Source organism: Phoca vitulina, unplaced genomic scaffold, assembly GCF_004348235.1.
Source record: "Phoca vitulina isolate PV1807 unplaced genomic scaffold, GSC_HSeal_1.0 scaffold85, whole genome shotgun sequence".
Taxonomy (NCBI): Eukaryota; Metazoa; Chordata; class Mammalia; order Carnivora; family Phocidae; genus Phoca; species Phoca vitulina.
Genome location: NW_022589788.1, coordinates 2,410,320 through 2,430,936, shown reverse-complemented (window position 1 = coordinate 2,430,936; position 20,617 = coordinate 2,410,320). Strand labels below are relative to the sequence as shown.

The 20,617-nt window shown below is 66.2% G+C and overlaps 3 protein-coding genes across 6 annotated transcripts in view; 1 reads left to right on the top strand and 2 right to left on the bottom strand.

Annotated features, from left to right (window-relative positions):
• The window catches only part of MFSD10 (major facilitator superfamily domain containing 10), a 631,579-nt gene that overhangs the window by 201,294 nt on the left and 409,668 nt on the right, over positions 1-20,617 (top strand). The gene's annotated exons all lie outside the window — the stretch shown is intronic.
• HGFAC (HGF activator) lies at positions 6,054-15,016 on the bottom strand. The gene is made up of 15 exons (XM_032395616.1): positions 14,869-15,016; positions 14,575-14,747; positions 13,855-14,035; positions 13,627-13,723; positions 13,290-13,369; positions 12,462-12,584; positions 12,238-12,369; positions 11,995-12,105; positions 11,725-11,899; positions 11,422-11,507; positions 10,513-10,768; positions 8,117-8,256; positions 7,616-7,756; positions 7,381-7,529; positions 6,054-6,323 (listed from the first exon to the last, which is right to left on the bottom strand). The coding sequence occupies exons 2-15, from the start codon at positions 14,632-14,634 to the stop codon at positions 6,141-6,143; spliced, it is 1,914 nt and encodes a 637-aa protein (XP_032251507.1). The 5' UTR covers positions 14,635-14,747; positions 14,869-15,016; the 3' UTR covers positions 6,054-6,140.
• The window catches only part of RGS12 (regulator of G protein signaling 12), a 108,197-nt gene continuing 104,180 nt past the window's right edge, over positions 16,601-20,617 (bottom strand). For 3 of the 4 annotated variants that reach the window (XM_032395580.1, XM_032395581.1, XM_032395582.1), the window contains one exon: positions 16,601-17,070. In XM_032395580.1, coding sequence (XP_032251471.1) covers positions 16,844-17,070 — 227 coding nt within the window. In that variant the 3' untranslated portion in view covers positions 16,601-16,843. The remainder of the gene's footprint in view (positions 17,071-20,617) is intronic. The other variant, XR_004298272.1, reaches the window with a different exon arrangement.

Below are 20,617 nucleotides of genomic sequence, written 5' to 3'. Positions count from 1 at the left end.
CAGGAAGGCTGACGTCTGTGGGGCTTGAATGTGAGTCTTCACCCCGTCCAGGCCCTCCGGATGTAATGCTCAGAGCGGCGGGCGGTGGGGCGGGCAGGGGGTCTCGGTGCCGGGACGGCCTGTGGGGGGCGGACAGGGAGCCGCGGGGGCAGGCAGAGGTTTGGAGTCCCCACGCAGCAGCCACCATGCTGGGTGCAGAAGGCCAGGCTCACCCCCTTCGGGCGCACCCTCCCCACGGTCCCTGGGGGTCTGACAGCGCGGGCCCCTGGTGGGCCATGGGCTTGAATATGATGCCGGGGCCTAGTGCAGAGCAGGGTGACACCAGGCCCAGAAGCAGCTCTGTTTCTCCGACCGCCCCCAACCCCCCCACCCCCACATCACCTGCGCAGCCACCAGCCGCCTTCTGCAGAGCAGCTGCCTGGCCACAGAGCCCCATTCATGCCCCACACGGCTCAGGCCCCCGGGGGCTGGCGCGGGACAGCCGGCCTGGAGCCGGATGGCGGCTGGGGGCTGTGGCCAGAGACACATCCGCCGCCCCGGGCTCCTGGCACCCGGTCATCCCTGCAGGGAGGGGCAGCGCCCTGCTGCATTCCCCAGCGCTGGCCCTGACCCAGCCTCCTGCCACGCCTGGCAGCTGCACCTGCTCCCGCACTGGCCCCAGAAAATGCGGGCCGAGGCTCAGACACAGCTCCTTTCCCCCACCAGGCCGCTGAAGGGCGGGGAGAGCTTCCTGCCGGGCTCCCACCCCCAGATTTGGGCCTCTCTGCTCCTCAGCTCCTGCTGTGGACCCCAGATTCATGTGTTGAGATCAACCCCCAGAGGGACGGAGTTGGGAGGGGGGGCCTTTGGAACAGGATTAGATCATGAGGGTGGAACCCCCATCACCCGGTGACAGATGATTCGATTGATGATTTTTCAACCTTAGGATGGTGGGGAAACCATACACATCCACTAGAAACTGTGCTTCAGATTTTGACACTGGATCTTTTCCGGGGCCAGCGATCCGCGGCGCATTCTCTGCGATGCCGGGCAGCTCCCGGGCGAGCCCTCGGTACGCGGACCACCGTCTGTCCCCACACGACTGCTCCAGTTTTCACTTCCAGGGAGACCCAGGAGGTGCTCGACACTTTGTTACGAAATAGGCTTCGCGCTGGACGGGCCTGCCCACCTGTAGGCTCACGTGGGTTAGCCTGAGCACGTGGCCGGCGGGCCCGGCTGAGCCACGATGTTCGGTCGGTTAGGTGCGTTCAGTGCATTTTGGACTCACGATATTTTCAACGTGACCTCATGGTGCGCTGAGGAAGGTGTGTAGTGCCCTGACAGCGTCCTTGTAAGAAGAGACACGAGAGCGATGCCCTCTGTCCGCCACGTGAGCACCCCCGGAAGGCGGCCGTCCACAGCCAGGAGGCGAGCATGCCGGCACCCTCATCTCAGACTTCTGGCCTCCAGGACTGTCTGTTTCTTAGCCACCCAGCCTCTGGTTTCTGTTCTAGCCACCCAGGGGCACGAAGACCGTTTCCCCGGCGGTTGCGGCCAGGGTTGCTGGTGGCAAGCGGCAGAAACGGACTCTGGCCACGGAAGCAGGAAGGAATTTGCTGGAAGCAGTCGGGCCTCTAGTCAAACCCAGGGGAGGCTGGAGAGCCAGCAGGAGCTCTGGGAGGCAGGGCAGTAGGAAGCCACGTTCCCGAGACCGGATGCCGCCCCGGCCCCGCACCCCTGCACAGCTGGGCTGGGCAGCCACGGGACGTGGCCAGCACCTGCCAAGCAGCCCACGGCCACGAATGACAGCTGCAGCCCTCACGGAGCACACAGCCAGGGACGCCGCTGCTGGACATCGCGGCCAGGGACACCGCCACTGCTACCAGAGTCTGTGGCCACGGGGCCCCGCTGTCCCACCAGTGGCTCTGCCGCCAGCCCCCCCCCCCCCCCGCCACTCACCACCCGGTGAACTCGAACCATCATGTGACTTTCTGGTCTCAGTTTCCTCTTCTGGCCTCATGACGATGATGGGCCCCCACGTGAGACCGTGTGTGTGAGGGTCTCTGAAAATGACCCTGGGTCACAAACACAGGGATGATCGGGACCAGGCCCAGCTGCCTCATCTCGGACCTCCAGGTGCTCAGTGTGGCTGAGGGAACCCCAATACCACCTGCCCCGTGCCCCCCCACCCCACTCACTCCCTCGCGTCTCACGGCACCCCTCAGTCAGGGGGCGCTGCAGGAAGGAGGCCCGGCCCATGGCGCGTGGGCAAAGGGATGAGCACCGCTCCCAGGCCCAGCCGAGGGCGCCCAGCACCAGCCCCCACATACGTCACACAGGCCGAGTCGCGTCCCCCAAACTCATGGGTTGAAGCCCTACCCCTCCACGTGTTTGGAGATGGGGTCTTTAAGGAGGCACGTAAGGCTGAGTGAGGTCACGAGGGTGGGGCCCCGATCCCCCAGGACTTCAGCCTTACAAGTAGAGGGAGCGACACGGCCATCTTTCCTCTCTCGGGGCACACACAGACAAGGGCCCTGCGAGGACACGGCGGGAAGGCAGCTGTCTGCGGTCCGGAAGGGAGGCCTCACCAGAAACCAGTGCTGCTGGATCCTGATCTTGGACTTCAGCCTCCAGAAGGGTGAGAAGATACATTTCTGTTGTGTCCTCCCCAGCGGGGCAGCCCAAGCCAACAGGGAATGGGGTGATCTTTTGAAAAGACGGCTGCAATGATGCCCCCGCATCCACACCCCTGGAAATGAGGCTGTATGCCCCGTCCCGCTGAGACCCAGTCCGCCTCTCCCCCTGGAATCCGGCTGGCTTTGACCCAGCAAGCACAGTGGGAAGGCTCACGGCCACTGTGTTTGGGAGCCCAGCCTCCACCACGTGGACAAGCCCAGGCGAACCCGGTGGGTGAGGAACCACACGAGGCCTACTCACCACGTGGCCCCAACCAACAGCCAGTTGGTCCCCCAGGAGCAGAACAGCCCAAGACCCACGGAAGCCTCCAGCTATGGGAAGGAGCCAGCCCAGCCCAGAAGAACCAGGCAGCCGAGCCCCGGCCAAGGTGCCAACCCACGAAATGGTGAGCCCCGTACGTGGCTGTTGGGTCTGGAGGTCAGTCGTGACACACACAGAGCGTTCTGTCCGCCTCCAAGCCTCGTGGACATGGGAGGCTGCAGATCCCTGAGTCGCCACCGGGACGGGTACCAGCTACCTCCCAGCTGGGCAAGAAGTCTCACAGACAACAGGCAGGGTGGGGAGAGGGAGGGGACCCATGTCGGCACCCGTCACGGTGACCCCACGGCACGTCGGAGAGAAGGGGGTCGGAAAAGCCACCAGAGGGAGAAAGGTATTTAGGGAAGATCCACTGGAGTAAAGCAGATTCTCAACAGTGGCACCAGTGGCTGAGGCCACGGAGAACCTTCCAGAAGCTGACAGAAAGGAAGGACTCTGGGACGTGTGAGATTCAGTGATGGGGGAACGCCGTCAGCAGCTCTGTGGCCCACTACGAAAGCTCAGACAGATCAACTCACCCAAGTGCACCTTCTGTGACCGGCTCAAGAAGAAACAGAATTCTCCTTGAGGCCAGTAACGATTAACATACTGAACCAGCCGTAAAATGTCGTCCGGTAAAGGAAACACGGAGCCCAGGGCATTTTCTCAAGGATTCTACCCGACTTTCCAAGACAGATCATTCCAGCCTTATACCAAGTCCTCCAGGGAATAATAAAGAAGGCGTCATCTGGAACTCATTCTGTGAGTCCTTCAAAGAGTGTAAGAAAGGCCCATCTCACTCACAAACGTAACGTACAATCCTCAACAAAATACAAGCAGACCCGAAAACGCTTGCAAAAAGTTCAAAGGACGTGGGTCAGTCCGGGGCCCGACGGGCCGGCGTAGTATCAGGACAACTCAGAGAGGTGGTCTTGGAAGGGGGGCAGCAGGGCTAAGTCGGGGGGCCTGGGCTGGACAGGAGGAGTGGGTACCACCTCGAGGCCTGACGGGGAGGTCCCCGAACCACGGAGGAGAGGGTCATTCCCATGCTGGGAGGAGCAGGGGCCTCCAGCGAAGGGACCGGGTGCCCCAGCACAAAGCGCCTCGGACCGGGGTCTTCACCAACAGAAGTTCATGGGCTCCGCATCCTGGAGACTGGAGTCCAAGACTGAGAGGCCGGCGGGGCCGGTTCCTTCTGAGGCGGAGGGAGAACGTGCTCCAGGCCTCTGCCCTTGGCCCGCGATGGCCGCCTTCCCCTGTGGCACTGCCGTGTGCCTGTCTGTGTCCACATTTCCCCTCCTCCTAGGGACACAGTCCTACTGGATCAGGGCCCACGCTCACGGCCTCATCTGGACTTGATCGCCTCTGTAACGACCCTCTCTCCAAAGATCACATTCTGAGGTCCTGGGGGCTGGGATTTCAACATTTGAATTTTAGGAGGACACAGTTCAACTTATAACATGGAGGTGACCCTAAACGGAGGGAGCCAGGGAAATCAATATCCCAATGTCACTCCCTCCCTCCCCTGACCTGCCGCCAGGGCCCCCCAGTGTCCTCAAAAACCCAGTGGGCACAGGAGCCATGCGGTCCGTGGGGATCAGCCTCCTGGGTGGAGAAGGCAGGGAGCAGTCCGCAATCTGGAGGGGCAGCTGGAAGATGCCGGGCTTGCTCCAGGCAGGCAAGGCTGGCTCGGCGCCACACGGTGGACAATCTCTCATCGGGAGCCACCTCTTTAACAGACCCACATGCAACACCCACAGGGGAGAAGAGGCAGGGGGCCATGGGGGGCCAGAGCAGGGGCAGTATGAGAGAGAACATTCTAGAAGCAGTGGGAACAGCATGAGCAAGGGCAGAGCACAGAGTGGGGGGCAGGGCGGGGCAGAACCGGGCTGGAGGTAGGTGGGGTCCCACCCCAGGGATTGGGGGAGGCTCCGAGGTGGGGGGGGGCAGTGACCTGGAGAAAGTCCTGGCCTGTCACCTCAGAGAGAGGCGGGAAGACCTGGTCCAAGGTGGGGGTTGTGGAGGTGACCAGAGAGAAGGAGGCTTTGGGGGTCCAGGAGGAGCAGGAGAGGTGGATGGAGACTGTGCAGAGGACCCCCACCCTCTGGGCAGCTCTGAGGAGGGTCCCCTTCCCAGAGCGGGATGGGTGGGTGTGGGTCTGGATGCACCGAATATGCGGCCATCTCAGGCCTCTCCCTGAGACCAGGGCTCCCAGCTCCCCGAGGCACCGCTGCTGGGCACGGGGGCTGTCTACAGCACCTCTCTGCCCGCCCCCACACACCCCGGCCTCTCTTCCTGGCCGCACAGGTCATCACATGTCCACCCTGCTGAAGCCCCATCAGGGACCCCTGGGGCACACCCAGTATCTCACTGTAGCCCGCAGCAACCTGACCCCCCAATCCCTGTCTTTGCTGGTCTCCAGCCACACTTCCTTATTTTGATTCAGAGAAACCCCACCCCGCTGCCTCAGGGCCTTTGCATCTGCCGCTCCCTCTGCCCGGAATCCTGGGCTCTTCCAGGCATCTCTGATTCCTTGCCCCAGGTGTCCTGGCCAGCTGGCTGCAGCGGCGTGGCTCCGGGAGGTACATCCCAGTAGCGGCCCACTGCCCTTCACTCCCCAGACATCCGGGCCTGCTGGTTTCTTTGAGAAGGAGTCTCCGGCCTTCCTCCTAGGAAACAGCGCTAAGGGACAGCTGTAGTCAGGGCACCTTCTCGAAACAAAATGAGGGCCAATAAGTATTTCCCAATAACCTGTCTTAAGTCTTCACGTTCCATGCGCTGCTTGACTCGGACCCTGCCCTGGGACAACCAGGGTGTGTGTGCTCCAGCCCCAGCTGCCTGGGGGTGGCCCGAGGTGGGTAGGCCAGGAGAGGGTCGACTAGGTGCCATGCCCTGACCCCCTGGGCCTTGGGGCCAGACCCTCCCTGCGGGGCTGTAGGCTCCCTTCTCCACCGAGAAAGGGAAGATGGGGAGCTGGCCCCGGGACCCCCCGGCCCCAAGCCACACCACCTATAAATGTGGGCTGGGCTCCTGGCCCAGGGGAAGGCTCAGAGGGGTGGGGTGCAGAGGCGCGGGCGGTGTGGGCGGCGTTCTTGGAAGCATCTTTATTGTTATGAGTCTGGGAACCGTGGGGAGGCAGGATGCCCAACCCAGAGGTGGGGGCTGTCTCAGGAGGGATCCGCAGGCCGCTTGGGGGACCATATCCGGTCTTTGATCCAGTCCACGTACTTGGCCACACGCGTGTAGACACCAGGTTTATTAAGCCTCCCACAGCCGTCGCCCCAACTGATGATGCCATAGAGGTAGGCCACGCCGTTCTTCTCACAGGCCAAGGGCCCGCCCGAGTCACCCTGCAGCAGGGCTGCTGGTCAGAGCCAGGCGCTGGCTCAGCTCCTCAGCAGTTGCAAAACCCCCCACCACCCACTCCTGCTCCGCCTCCCTCACCCCAACTCCAAAGATGTCCCCAAAGGGTCTCAGATGTCCCCTTTGGTGAGGACTCCCCAGGAGCTCCCAACACAGACTTCCTGACAGCCTGGGGGACAGATAACAAAGGTACTTCCAAGTAAAGGAGCTATCCCCCCTTCCCCGGCCCCCGGACACAAAGTCCCCTCATTCCCAGGCTGCTGTGACAGCGTCTGACCAGTCATTCCAGTTCCTAAAGCTCTGCCATGGATTCCTCTCAACTCCGTGACCAGGAACGTGCTCCTCAATCTGGCTCCCCAACCCACCCACCAGCACGCACCCTATGTGGACCAGGTGGTCCCTGTGTTCTGGGCTGATCTCCCCACTTAAAATAATAGCCCCCCGGCAAACTCCTATTCACCCCTCAAAACAAGTGCAAATGCCCCCTCCTCCAGAAAGCCAGCCTTGACTTCCCCCAAAAGTGCTTGCTGTATTCATGTGGTCCAGTGTCAAACCCCCCTTGCCACTTCTGAGTTGTGTGACCTGGGAAGAGTGATGGGACCTCTCCGGGCCTCAGTTTCCCCAACTATAAAATGGGAAGTAAAGCAGCTCTTCCATCTCAGGATTGACCTGCAGCCTAAACAAGATGGTGCTTGTGGACCCCTGATGAACGCTAGCTCTTGGGATTGGCTGCTCGATTGAACCCACTTGGAAGAACTCTAGCTGTAAAGGGCTTTGGCCTTTGGTGTCACGTGACAGCCCCACCCTTGGCTGGACGTGTCCAGGCTTTGAGACCCCACACGTCCCTAGGCCTCGGCCTCCCCTGCTGGGAGGGCTTTGTGCAGTGGCCAGGCCGGCCTCCAGAAGAGGTGGGTGCCCATCCCGGGGGTCCTCTCTGTCCTGGCTCCCCGCTGGCTCTGCAGGGCACGGTCCCTCTCAGCTCTGAGCTCCCCTCCCCCGGGGGCGGCAGGCAGTCTTGGGATTTGGGGCGCAGCCCCCGCTCACCTGGCAGGCGTCGGACTTGCAGTCGAAGTAGCCAGCACACAGCATGCTGGGGCTGATGTCGGCCCCGTACACCTCCGGGCTGCTGCACTTGTGGTCTGCGACCAGAGGGACCAGCGCCTCCCGCAGGGAGCTGGAGTAGCCACTGCCGTCTGTGGACAGGGTGCTCTCAGGCTGGGCGGGGCTCCCTGCGGCTGGCCACGGCTCCCCTGGGCACCGTGCCCCCACCCCCACTCACTCTCGTCCTGGTGGCCCCAGCCCGCAATCTGGCACTTGTGTCCAGCGGGGAAGGGGCTGCTGGGCTCAGGCAGGCAGATAGGCTGGACGAACTGGGAGCGGACGGCACAGCGGTCCCCCCTCTTCTTCAGCCGGATCAAGACTGGCCGAGAGAGAGACCAGAGGTCAGCCTGGGGCATGGGGGTCCATGCAGGGGCAGAGGGGCTGTGGCCTGGGAGAGCCGGGCGGAGCAGGAGGGCCGGCCCAGGGCTCAGCAAGGCCAGCCAGCCGGGTCTTCCTCCCACCAGGCCAAGGCCGCTCTGCCGTACCAGGTTTCCTTGCTGCCCTCCCCTCCCCCTCTCCCTTCCCCCCTCTCTCTCCTTTCCCGCCCCATCCCTCCCTTCCCCTCTCCCCAGGTCGCCCTGGCGCCTACCCCCTGCCTCGCTCCGGGCGCTGGCCTGGGCTGTGCAAGGCGCACACACATCCCTGGCCCAGTCGCACCCCAACATGTCCCAAGCCTTACCCAGGTCATGGTCACTGGGGTTGAACACTGAGTACATGGGGTACGGGATATACTTCTCGATGCCAAACGTCTGTGTTACGTCCGTTGTTTGGTTGAAGAAGTGTTGGCCTAGGACCACTAAGACGTTCTCCCTGCGGGGGCTGTGCAAGGCGGCCGGTGGCAGCACGACCCAGGCCCTCCCCACAGGCCCCGCCCCTCGGGTCCCACCCCCCTCAGGCCCCTCCCCTCCCCACAGGTCCCTCCCCCTCAGCCCCGCCCCTCAGGCTCTCCCCACAGGCTCCTCCCCTCAGGTTCTCCTCATAAACCCCCTCCCCTCAGGCCCCTCCCCTCAGGCCCTCCCCACAGGCCCCTCCCCTCGGGCCCCGCCCCCTCGGCCCCTCTGCGCAGGCCCCTCCCGTCCGGCCCCTTCCCTCAGGCCCTCCACTCTGGCCCCGCCACACGGGCCCCTCCCTTCGGGCCCCGCCTCCTCAGACCCCTCCCCTCGGGCCCCGCCCCTCAGGCTCTCCCCCCCCACAGGCCCCGCCCCCGGGCCCCGCCCCAGACCCCGCCCCTCGGGCTCCTCCCCACCCCGGCTGTGGCTCAAGCATCCAGGAGATGGCCCCGGAAGGGCGATGCTGGGCAGGTCCCCTGCAGCCCTGGGGAGAGGCCTGAGCAGGGGGCAGGGGAGTGGTGGGCTATGGCCACACAGGATCTTGGGCAGTGCCATCTCTAATGCATCCCCTTTGGTAACTCTGGGGGCTTCATGCAGGCGGGGTCCAGGCCGATTGAGGCCTGAGTGGGTGGAGACCCCGGCCCTGCCTGGAGGCCCTGACCCAGCTCCTGTCTAGCCTGGGCTCCCCAGATACAGCCCCTCACTCCTGCTGGGCACAGGCCCTGGGCCCCCGCGGTCGGCCCCTCTGTCCCCACTCTGGGCCTCTGTTTTCGCAGCTCCTGGTGAAGGGGTTAACTCCCACCCTGGCTTGGCCCTCCTTCATTGGACGCCAGCTCCAGGCCACTGTGGGACTTCGGCCCCTGGCCCTCCAGGTCTTAGGCCCTTCTGGAAAATGGGCTCCCATGCCATGGGCAGCCAGCCGGCTCAGCACACAGTGGGGCTTGGTGCCTGGCCTTGGGACAGGGTCAGCAACCCAAGTCCAGGGCCAGACGGGACGATTCGTGGGTCTCGTTCAGGTGGGCTCTCAGGGGGATGGCCAGTGAACCCAGGGCTTGAAACACTCAGGCCTCCAGGGACAGGAGGAGGACCGGGTTAGCAGAAAGGCCGTCTGGGCGTGCGGCAGGGCAGGGCGGGCTGTCCATCGGCTCTGAGCCCCTGGTTGTGTCCTTTGCCACTTTTGCTCTTTTGCCAAAGGAGCATGCCCCTCCTGGGGGGCCCCCTGGGAGTCCACGTGTTCACCTCCAACACCCCTGCCTCACCCCCCAGCCCCGCCCTGGATGTGAGGAGTGGGTGCCGGCTCCCCTCCCCCAGCCTCTTAAACCCCCACCCAATCTTATTCCGTACTGGGGAGGCCTCGAAGGTGCTATCTCCCAGGCCCAGCGGGGAGCCTGCTACAGGTCACAGCTCCGCACGGGCAGGCCTTGGCCCACTGCCCCCCACCCATGCTGTAGTCCCTGGGTGACCAACGGAGGCTCAGGGCCAGACTCAGGCTGCCAAACCCCCAGCCCCTGATCCTGGGGTGCCACTGTCAGGCGCATCCTCTCCCACCGGACCCCCCGGGGGAGCCTCCCAGGCTGGACCCCCAGATGGGGAACCTTGTTCCCATCACAGCAGGTGGAGGCAGAGAGGTGCTGGCCTTCCCTGCTCTGAGTGGGCTGGCTCCTCTGGGTGTGTGGCGGTGGGCCTCGCATCCCGACCCCCACTCCCTTAGCTGCCAGCCCGAGCCTGCCTGCCCACAGAAGGCTCAGCTTGCCGAGTGGGTGGGGCCTCGGAGTCCCTGCTGGGGGGGACCCCACCTGTGCAGTCGGGTCCGGGAGGGGTGGGATCTTCTCAGACAAGGGCCTGCCCATTACCCCCTTCACCCCCCGCCCCCCCACCCCCCCAGCTCAGGACTGCCCCCGAAGGACGGGGCAGTGACCCAGGGCAGGGGTGGGGCTGGTCTCCGCAGCTTCCAGGCCCAGCACCAGGCTGAACACTGAGGTGTCCCCCCGGGGTCAGTGGGGCCACGGGAAAACGAGATGGGGGTTGAATGGGTAGTGGGGACAGGTGGGGGCACAGTGTGTGAGGACAGGCCGATGGGTGGGTGGGAGGGTGGCGATGGAGGGTAGGTGGGGCATGGGTGAGTGGGTGGGGGAGAGATGGAGGGTGGCAGCTGGTGGGCACAAAGATGTGGCATGGATGGTGGGTGTGTGGCCAGGTGGACGGGCTGAAACACGCGGGGGGGTGCGTGGACAGAGCCACTCACCTGTTGGAGAAGCAGTGGGCCGCGGACACCACCCAGCAGGTGTGGACGAGACTCCCTGCACAGAAGTTGTTCCCGATGTAGATGGCGGCCAGCCAGGGGTGGGAGCCGGGCAAGGAAGATGAGCCGCCGATGATGCGTGGCCGGAGGAAGGTTCTCTTCTTGTGCCTCTTGCCACAGGCCTGACGTCCCACCGGGGCGGGCTCAGCCTGCCTCAGCAGGACCTCGGCGGGCAGGGGCGGAACTCTGGCGAGGGGTTCTGGGAGCACACGTCCGCGGGTCACACCCCGGGGCTCCTTCTGCGCAGCCCCGCCCAGCGTGGGCCCGGCTGCTAGCCTCACCCGCCTCCTGCCCCAACCCCGGGCAGCTCGTCAGGAAAAGGCCCGGGCTCAGCCCCTCTGCCCTCACAGGCACACCATCTACTCTCTGAGCCTCAGTTTCCTCTTCTGTACGATGGGGAGAACAGGACTAAATCGATCACAAGGCCTTGTGGGAACCAAAGTGGGGTGGCACTCCTGGCAGGGCTTCCTGTCCCTCCCAGAGCCCAGGCCGGTCAGGTGGCCCCGGGGGGCACAGGGGCCGGAGGGCAGGCTGGCTTCCTGGAGCTGCCCACCCCAGGGTCTGATCCAGGGTAACCATTATTCACCCCTAACTGGCACTTTCCTGTCCCTGGGAGCCATCAGCTCGGCTCAAGCTGGGTGGGAGCCCCCGAGGTCCTGTGACCGGCTAGCCTGCTCTGACCCCGGGTGCCCGCCCATCGCGTGGCCTCGGGTGAGCCCTGCTCCGGGGAGCCTCAGTTTCCCTATCTCTCAGAGGGGGCAGTGGTCCTCCAAAGAGGGGAGGCCGCAGGGAAAACGGCTGTGACCCCCGTGGGAGTGGGGCCAGGCCGCGCCTTGCTGCACGTTCGCGCACCGCAGGCCAGCAGGCGGCAGTACTCCCAGGAGAGCGCGCTGTCCTTCACCACGTAGCACCAGGGCCTCTCGTCCTTGTCTGGGTTCCTGGGGCGCACGGAGAGGCGGGTGGGCCGGGGCCGGGGGAAATGGGAGAACCCTGCAGGCTGGGGCTCCTGACACCCCCGCCCCCTCCCAGCAGCGTTTGGCTGACTCTGCAGATGGGCATCGTGGCCTGGGGCCCCGTGGGCCTGACTTCTGGCCCCAGGACAGACCCTGCCCACCCTGGATGAGGTGGCCTGGGGCAGGCCAGGCCTGTGCTGACCGGCAGTAGGCGTGGGGGCCCAGGCCGAGCAGGGCCGCGGCGCCCACCGAGTCCACGTGCAGCTCCTGGTAGAGCAGGTCCGAGTTCCAGGCCAGGCAGCTGAGGCCCGAGGCCGCCGTGCTGGCCACGCCTCGATACTCGGTGCCGTTCCCCCCGAAGCAGCGCTGGGTGGGCACTGTGGGCAGCACGGTGTGCGGTGAGCCCGGGCCCAAGGCTGTGTCCACCTCGATGCCGGCCCAGGGCACGGGGCCAGGAGGCCGACCCACTCACCGATGTTGCAGAGCCGCCCAGCGTGGCCCGGGGGGCAGGAGCATACGGTGGTCCCAGTGGCCACGATGAGGTGGCAGGTGCCCCCGTTCAGGCACGGGCTGCTCAGGCAAGCTGCGGGGAGGGCTCAGAAGCTAGGCCTCAGGCCTTGAGGATGCCAGCCGCGTGAGGGCGGGGTCGGGGCCGGTCCCCTGGGGCCTGCGGCTGGGGGACCCCGGGCCAGCCCCTCCCCCGGCCATGGCGTACCTGTGTGGCGGGTGCCCTCGCAGCGGATCTGGCCCCCGGCACACTCACACTGTTCCACTTGGCCCTGGCTCACTCGGGCCCAGCGGTCGCCCACCTCCAGGTGTTCGTAGCGCGTCTCATCGAAGCATTTCTCTGGGGGGTCGCGGAGCACCCTCAGACTGCTGCCCTCGGGCAGGCACCCCCCCCCCCCCCCCCCCCTCTTCCCAGGACCTGGCCCTGCTTACCTGTGCCGCAGTCCTTGCCTGTGAAAGCCATGGGGCAGGTGCAGTGGTAAGACTCGGGGTCCTGGGCGTTGGAGCATAAGCCCCCGTTGAGGCACGGGCTGGAGGCACAGGGATCCGGGGCGGCTGGGGACACGTGGAGGAGTAGGGGGCAGGTGTGAGAATCCGGCCCGTCAGCACGTCTCCCCCAGACCCTGCCTGCCTGCCAAGGCCCACAGTGCCCCCATCGGGCCTGCCGCCTTCAAGCTGCCCCTCCGGATTCCTCGGGGTGCAGCCGCCTTCCCTGTCGTCCCAGCGCTCAGACCCTGGGCAAGCAGGCCTCTGGCTCTCTACCAGGGCCCTGGAAGCCCAGCCCCCCATCAGCAGCACAGTCCCCTCCTGTGTGCCCTGGGACCCCTGTAGGCGGGGCTGTCAGCGCCCACCCCCTGCCCAGACCCTATGGGCCCTCCTCTCTGTCCAGGGCTCTGTGCGGCCATGGGCCCAGCCTGACCACCAGGGGGCGCGTTGGTCCCAGAAATGACCAAGGCAGCCCTGTGGCTCCAGGAGAGGGCAGGGTCCTGCCTGGGAGGGGCTCCACCCCCGCGCTCCTGCAGTCCCCCTGGGCTGATGACTCCTCTGTCCCTTCCCAGGCCCCCAGGGCTGCAGTGGGGTCAACCCCAAGGTCCCCTCCTGCACGCCAGGCAGGACCCCCCGTCCCAGGTCAGCTCTGTCCCCTTGGCTCCCACCCCCATCAGCAGGTTGACCCTAGCACTCCCTTAGACTCACCCCACCCCCAGCCTGGACTCAGCAACCCCCCAGCACACCCCCTTCCCCCCCTCCGCCAGCACTCACCTGGGTCCTCCCTGGGCACCGAGACCTGTGCACAGTAGCCCCAGGCCCTGTCGCGGTCATAGTTGTGGGTGGTGGCGCACCTGGGGGTGAGGAGACAGGTGGGTCCCAGCCCCAAGACCTGCGCCCTAGCCCGCCTCTGGCAGGGCACCCGCCAAATGCTCCAGAGCTCTGCCCTGGTCACACCCAGGCCTTCCTTCCCGGCTGTTTACGGGGCTCAGGCTGGAGGAGGGAGGGTGGAGGGCAGGAGGGTCTCCAGAGTGGACAAGGGGCTGCGGGGACCTGGAGGAGGGAGGCTGGCGGTCTGTGCTTGCCGGCTCGCCCCCAGCCCGGGACCCACCACTTCCTGTGGGCGCTTCCCTCTGAAGTGCACGAGTGAAGCATGCGGCCGCCGTAGCGAAAGGGAAACCTGCAGGGCCGCCCGTCCTCCGTGAGCACTGCAGGGGGAGGGCAGGGGGGGTCAGGGGGCTCCACATCGCACACCCCGCTCCCCAGCAGCCGCCTGCCATCCTCCCGACCCTCCCGCCCAGGTGCAGCCCACCGCCTCCAGGAAGCCCTCCTGACCCACCTGGGCCCCCAGGGCTGCTGCTGGAGGGAGCTGCCCTGGGCGGGGGGGTGAGCCCCCTACCATGGGGTCCCTGTGCCTCTGGAGCACTCGTGGCTGGGGTCCCAGGGATCACCGAGGTTACAGGGATCGTGGGGGTCCCAGGGGTCACTGTGGCGTTGGGTTCTGGGGATTCTGTAAGGTTCTAAGAGGAGCCAAGAGGGCTGTGATGCGGTGGCCCCCCTCACACTCAGGCCACGCTGGCTGGCTGGTCGCCGTCCCCACCCTCAGTTGCCATATGGGGGCCCTCAGGTCTTAGAGCAGAAACCAAGGGGACCCTGGCCACTGGCTGTCCCCATCCCCTCCCGCCGAGCCCACAGGCTTAGCCAGGGCGGGCTCTGTGTCTGCCCAAGCTGGGCACCCCTGCCTTCCAGCCTCAAACCCTGGGGATCTGTTCTGGGGGGTGGACGAGAGCAGCCGTGAGGCCCTCAGAGGTCCCTCCGCCCCCCCAAATAATGGGACCCAAAAGCGGCCCAAAGAGAGGGGAGTGGCCCTCAGACCCCAGGCCTCCTGTCCCCCAGGCCAGCCCAGCACGCCCACCTGGCCCGCTAAAGGCCGGAAAGCCAGCTGGCAGCACGCTGGGCCCCTCACCCACTCCCCGACCCTCCCCGGCCCTCCCCGGCCCCAGCACCCAGAGCGGGCACAGGGAGCCCGTGGTCACAGCGCCCTGGGGTCAGCGCTCACCCTGCCAGCCTGGGGCTGAGCCCCGCAAGGCAGCAGCAGCAGCAGCAGGAGCAGGGCCATTCCCGGCGGGGGGCAAAGCCTGGGACCCCAGGCCCCGCGCCCCGTGGCTCCTCCTGGGCTGGCCTGAGGGGCAGCAGGAAACACAGCGACCAGGCAGGTGGGGTCAAGGCCACCTGGAAATGATTAACCCTGGCTGCCTCCAACGCCGGGCCCACATGGCCCCCGTATCTGCTGCCCAGCTCACCCCACCCGGCCCGGCTGGCCCCTCTGGCATCTGCCACACTGGTCCTGCACCTGACAGTGTCCTCGGGTCTCAGCTTGGAAGCCTCCTCCAGGAAGTCTTGCAGGACACACAGCCAGTGGGGGCTCGGACTCCCGGCCCCGGCTTCCGGCCCCCACCTCTCCACAGGGCTGGCCACTGTTTGTGAACTCTCGGTAACCGGAGTGGCTGTGAGTGGTGCGCCTCCCAGGCCTGGAGGGTGGGTGCTAGCCCCACAGCCAGCGAGAGGCCAGGCACGGGGTGTGTGTGTGCACGCACCGGGCTGAGCGTGACAAACACTGACCCCAGGACGGGGACCCTCATGGGGGTAGAGCTGGGGAGGGGGGCAGCACCAGAGCCCTAACTGCAGGGTGCCCAGGAACGTGCCCTCCCCCTTGGGAGGACCCCCTTGGACACCTCCTCCAGGAAGCCTTCCCACCCCTGGACTCCCTCAGCCCTGGGCTTCCCCCCTCACAGCTTGGATGACATGTGCTGTCCCCACCGCTGGCCGGGGCTGCCCGCACCCCATCCTGGGCCCTGGCTGGTCCCCAGAATAGCCTCAGACAGGCCCCCGGGCCCACCAGGGGCCACAGAGACCTGGCTTGGGGTCCTGCCCAGGTCTGCATGCACCTTGCTCTCTCCATCTGGGACCTGGGGTGGGGGCACCGCCCCTTGGACACAACTGCAGCTAGTCCACGGCCACGGACCCCAGAACGCATGCCTGGGGGCCGCGGGCAGAGCTGCCAGGAGAACCTCGTCAGCAATTCCCGAGCACGGGTTCCCCATGAGTCGGCTCGGCTGCCCCCAGAGAGCAAAGGTGAGGGCCGGCCCTCACTTGGCTTGAGGGATCAGCCTGGCACTGCAGCCACCTCACTGAGCACCCCCAAACCACTCTCTCTGGGCCCCCGTTTTGTCATCTGTACAAAAGGAGGGAGAGTGGAAACTGGGGGGCACCCAGTTCGGTGGGTAGTGGGTGTAGTGTTTGGGGGGCATGAGCATCAGGTGTGGGCGGGGGAGCACGGTGGGCGGGGGGACATGATGGGTGCTGGGCACAGTGGGTGCTGGGCCCCCCTCCCTCTGACACCTCCCAAGGACCCTCCCAGAGCACTGCTCCCTAGAAGATTCCAGAACCACCCCAGCGGTCTTGCCGAGGACTCGCAGGTTGGGCCCTTCCCAGCAACTCGTGGAGAGAGGGGTGTGGGGTCCCTGGGCGCTCAGCTGCTCCACGCTGGGGTTCCACCAAGGCGACTGGACCTGCTTCAGCCAACAGCCCACTGCGGCCCTGTCCCCCAGTTAGCCCGCCACGCGCCCCCTGACGAGGCCCTCCGGCCGCTCTCCGGGCCCGACACCACCCAGGCCCTCAGTGAGGGCCCCTCCACGGACGGGCGGACGGACACGGAAGGGCGTCACAGCACCTCTAAACGAGGCCAAGCGCGGGGCTTGCGGCACCCAGAGCCAGGCAGGACAGCACAGGGCGCGGCGTGGCTCGTGGGTCGACCCCCAGGGCCCCGCACTGACTTGTCGGGCAGGCAGGAGGCCGACGTGACCGCCTCCTCTCACCCTCCAGGGCACCACGGCCTTGAGCCCCGCTAGGCGGGCTTCACTCTCTTTGCCCACCCTTGACCTCAGGACCAGAAGCTGTTGCCTCCCCGACCCCTCTCCTGATACGCTCCCTGAGGGCAGGGCCTGTGACCCCGCACCCAGCACGAGGCTGACACTCGGGGGATCCCCAAAGTTGATTTATTGAGGGAAGACTGGAGGCCGAGAGGCAGGAGGGGACAGGGTCCGAGGAGCCCTCTGAGCGAGCTGTGGCCAGTGTCCGAGGCCGGGCCACCCTGCCCTCTCCTGGTTTGGCTCCCGAAGGCAGGGTGGCCAAGGGGGCCCCTCCAAGGCCCTCAGGATGATTCGGGGCTGTCCCCCCGAGATCACGGGCGCCCGCGCATGTCCAGGTGGGGCAGCGCCGATGCGGGGGCAGGAGGGACAGCCGGTGGGGCAGGGCTTCAGGCGGCCTCAGACGAAGGTCGCATGGTGCGGGCTGGCCTTGGGCTTGGCGGGCCCACCCGGGACGGGGCTCGGGCTAGGGAGGTCTGCCGTCAGAGGCCCACTGGCCCGTGACCTCTGGGGGCCTGTCCGCACCCCGGGGACGCTGCTGCCCAGCCCGGGGGCCAAGCCCGCGACACGGTCCACGTCGATGATGGTGTTGACTGGGAGGCCCTGGCTGCCTCTGGCCCTGCCGCCTGTCACAAGAAGAGAGAGACTGTCACCCGTCTGCCCTGCCCTGGGCTCTGCAGCCCTGCAAGCACCCGGGGCAGGAGACCGCACCCCACCCTCGTCATCCAGACACAGGTGATCGGTGACCTCGGCTGCCCTGGGCCGGGGGCAGGATGCCCAGAAGGTCTGCCCCCAACACAGCCGTTTCAGAGCGCCAACCCGCAGCCCCCGTTCAGCAAGCCCCCAGACCCTCCTAACAGCGAGAAGCCCTCACAGAGGGGCCGCACAGTGAAGGGGGGGCCAGCCAAGGGGACTTCAGGCATGAATCACAGGGAACAGTGAAGGCAGGGGCCCCGGGTGGGGTCCCCCGTGCCCCTCAGACACTCCTGTGCCCCCCATGCCTCCACGTTGACTCAGGAACAGAGCTCAGCCACCTGTTGAGGTCCCCAACCCACCCTACCCCGCATCCTCCTGCTGGGCTGTCTGCAGGGCTCACCCTTAGGCCAAGGGGTCCTCAGGGAGGTGTAAGTGGGAGGGATGGGGCCCTTGGCCATGCGGGGGGACTGCGGGGGGGGCACCTGTGCCTTGGCTGGTGGGGACTGGTGGGGAGGACCAAGCACTGGGTGGGGGTGGGCCTCCCGCACGTCAGCATCGGGCACCTGGCCTGCAGGGTCACCCCTTGTCCCACAGCGGGGCTGCTCGGGGCCTGTCCCACTCAGGCAGGTCCAGTGGGGGTGGCACCATGTGGGGGAGGTCCCGAAGAGACTGCCCTCCGGAGGTCTGAGGGTCCACACAGCACAGCCCTTTAGGCGTTTCAACAGCCACTCTGCTAGGGCTGGCTGGGATCCACCCCATCCCCTGCTTGTCACTGGGTCCCCATGGCCCCAAATGCCAGGCTGCGGGGCCCACACATGATGGGGCGGGGCTGGTCTTCGCCTGGGACTTGGGGTGGCACAGAGGCAGGGATTGGCCCCCTCAACCAGCATGTGTCTGGAGCGTTAAAGGGCCTGTGACCCCACCCAGGCTCAGGAGCCCAGCCTTCTCCCGTCCAGCCCCAGACGGACCCCCGGGAAGACAGACAGCTGCAGGGAGCGGTCAGGCCTTGGCCACGGGGCCCCCCGGCCCCCGGGCAGCTCAGTGGGCTCGGGACGGCTTCTGGGGACAGGGCACCGGGTGGGTCCTTGGGCCAAGGACGGGAGTGTCACGAGGGGGGAGGGGGCGGCGGCTGCAGCCCAGGCCCTTCCTGCCTGCCCTGCTCAGACTTGCTCTCCTGGGTAGTGGCAGCCCCAGGAACCGTGACTCAGTGGCGGGACCCAGCCCCGTGCAACAGGCGTGTGTCACAGCCCCTGGGCCAGGGCCCGCCCCAGAGCGGCTCCCGGCCCACAGCCCTCATCGGCGCTCCCCGGCCGGCCGGGCTCCAGGGGCACCACTTCCAAAGGGAGGCTGGTTCTGCTCTGGGCGTGAGGTCTCCTCGTGGCGAGGCTCATTAAGGTCCTCCGTCCCGGGGCCCGCACACACCCAGACCCGATGCTGGAGCCAGAACCTTTGTCTCCTGCCCACTCGGGTGGCTCTGGAACCCTTCTTTGTCCTGGGGCACCGCAGACCCTGCGCCCTGACCATCCTGGAGCATGACTGCAATCCGGAGCCCTGGGAGCCCCGGCTGCCCCTTGCCGGCTGTCTGTGGTCCGTCCTTCCCTGGGCCACCCCGTCCTTTGTCCACTAGCATTCCCTGTGCTAAGTACCAGCTCTGCTCAGGCCGCCAAGGCTCCGCGTCGGGAGAGTGTGACACAGAGCCAGGACCCTCCTCTTGGGGACAGCATGGCACAGGGCGACCCTGGCAGGGCCAGGTCCAGGGACATGGCCTGACCCCTTGGCCACCTCCAAGCTCTCCTTCAGGATCCAACTCTCGCGGCCCTTCCTGACCCAGAGGAGCCCTCCCTGGCCTCCAGGTGCTCTGCTGGGACTTCAGCCCCCCGTGCTGTGTGTCACCTGTGAGGCTGGATCCTGGGTATCCCTCCAGGCCATCCTGACATCTCTGTGAAGCTCCCACAGCACAAGGAGAGGTGGGCACAGCTGAATTGGAAAGTTGGCAGGGAGGGGAGAGGACCAGGGACAGAGACCCCAGGGTCTGCCCTTGGCCCCTGGCCCTTCCAGGCCCTCCCAAGGCCTCTGCTGGCCCTGGGTACCCCGTTCGGCCCGCTTTCACAGAGGCTGACGGGGTCCCCATGGGAAAGAGTGGGGACAATCCCAACCAAAGCCCTGGGTCTAGCCCATGAAATGCACAAGGGAGCCCTCCACTTGGACCCCCGGGCCCACTGGACTACGTCTGGATTAAAGCTCTTCATTCAGCAAATCTGTACTGAGCACCTACTGGGTGCCTGGACCACAGCAAATGGCAGCACACAGTGAGGGGAGGGGACGTCTTCAGGGAGAATGGGGACCAAGCAGTCTCAGGGCCAGACCGGGTGCGGGCATGGAGAGGGCAGCCCTGGGGACGGGCTGCAGGCAGGAGCCCCAGCAGTGCTGGCCCCGGGTGGGCACTGTAGCTGGGGTCCAGGACAGCAGGGGACAGCGGGGGGGGGGGGTAGGTCACACTAAGGACCACGGGAGCCTGTGGTTTCCACTCAGACCCAGGAGTCAGGGAGAGCAGACCAAGGCAGGGACAGCAGGGTGCGAAGCATGGCCCTGGGAGGATGGGGTTGTCCTAGCCAGTGCTGGGGGTCTGGGGACGGGGCTGGGCCAGCACCGTCTGCCCCGGGAAGCCTGTGGAGACTTCCAGCCAGGCATCTAGCTGGAGAAGGTCTGCTCAGGTCCTTTCCAGCCAGAGCAGGGCCAGAGCACCAGAACCTGCTCTGCTGGAAAGGGGGGTTCTGGCGAGTTCCCTGGCACAGGGCTGCCCCCTGACAACTTCCAGTCCTGAGACTGGCGGCAGGCCCCTAGCGCCGACGTGTCCCTGAGAAAGCCGGCCACCCCTGTGCACGGCATGGGTTGTACTGGGGGGGACTGGGCTGTCTGCCCCCGGATGGCAGGGGTGCTCAGTGTGGGGATCCTTCGGCCACCCAGAGGGAAGGGCCAGACCTCTGCTGGAGAGAGAGGACAACTGACAGGACGCGTGCAGATGTGGGGAGGGACATGGGAATAGGAGGTGGCGCCCGGGGCTGGGGACACGTGCACGGCTGTCCCCAGAGGCCTCCCTGTGGCTACTGTCCTGGACACAGCTGCGGTAAGGCAGGACGTCCACGTCATCTGGCGCTGAGCAGGGGTGACACACCAAGGCTGTGGCTGGGGGAGGGGAGGGGCGAGGGGGCTGACCACTGAGCAGCCAGACGAAGACGGGCTCCCGGGATTGCAGCCACACCAAGAGCACGTGGTCTGGCTACCTTCAATGCCAAGGTCAAGGCCGTGGCCTCTGGTTAACTCTCCAGTTCTGTTCCCGTGGAAACCACATTACTAGGCCCCCGCGACCCCCGCTGGGTGGGCTATGTGCGAAGGGACTGAGGGCTACAGGTGTCTGCTAGGAAGTGAGCAGTGGGTCCCAGAGAGCCGCCACTCTGGGAACTGGGTGTGCCTTTG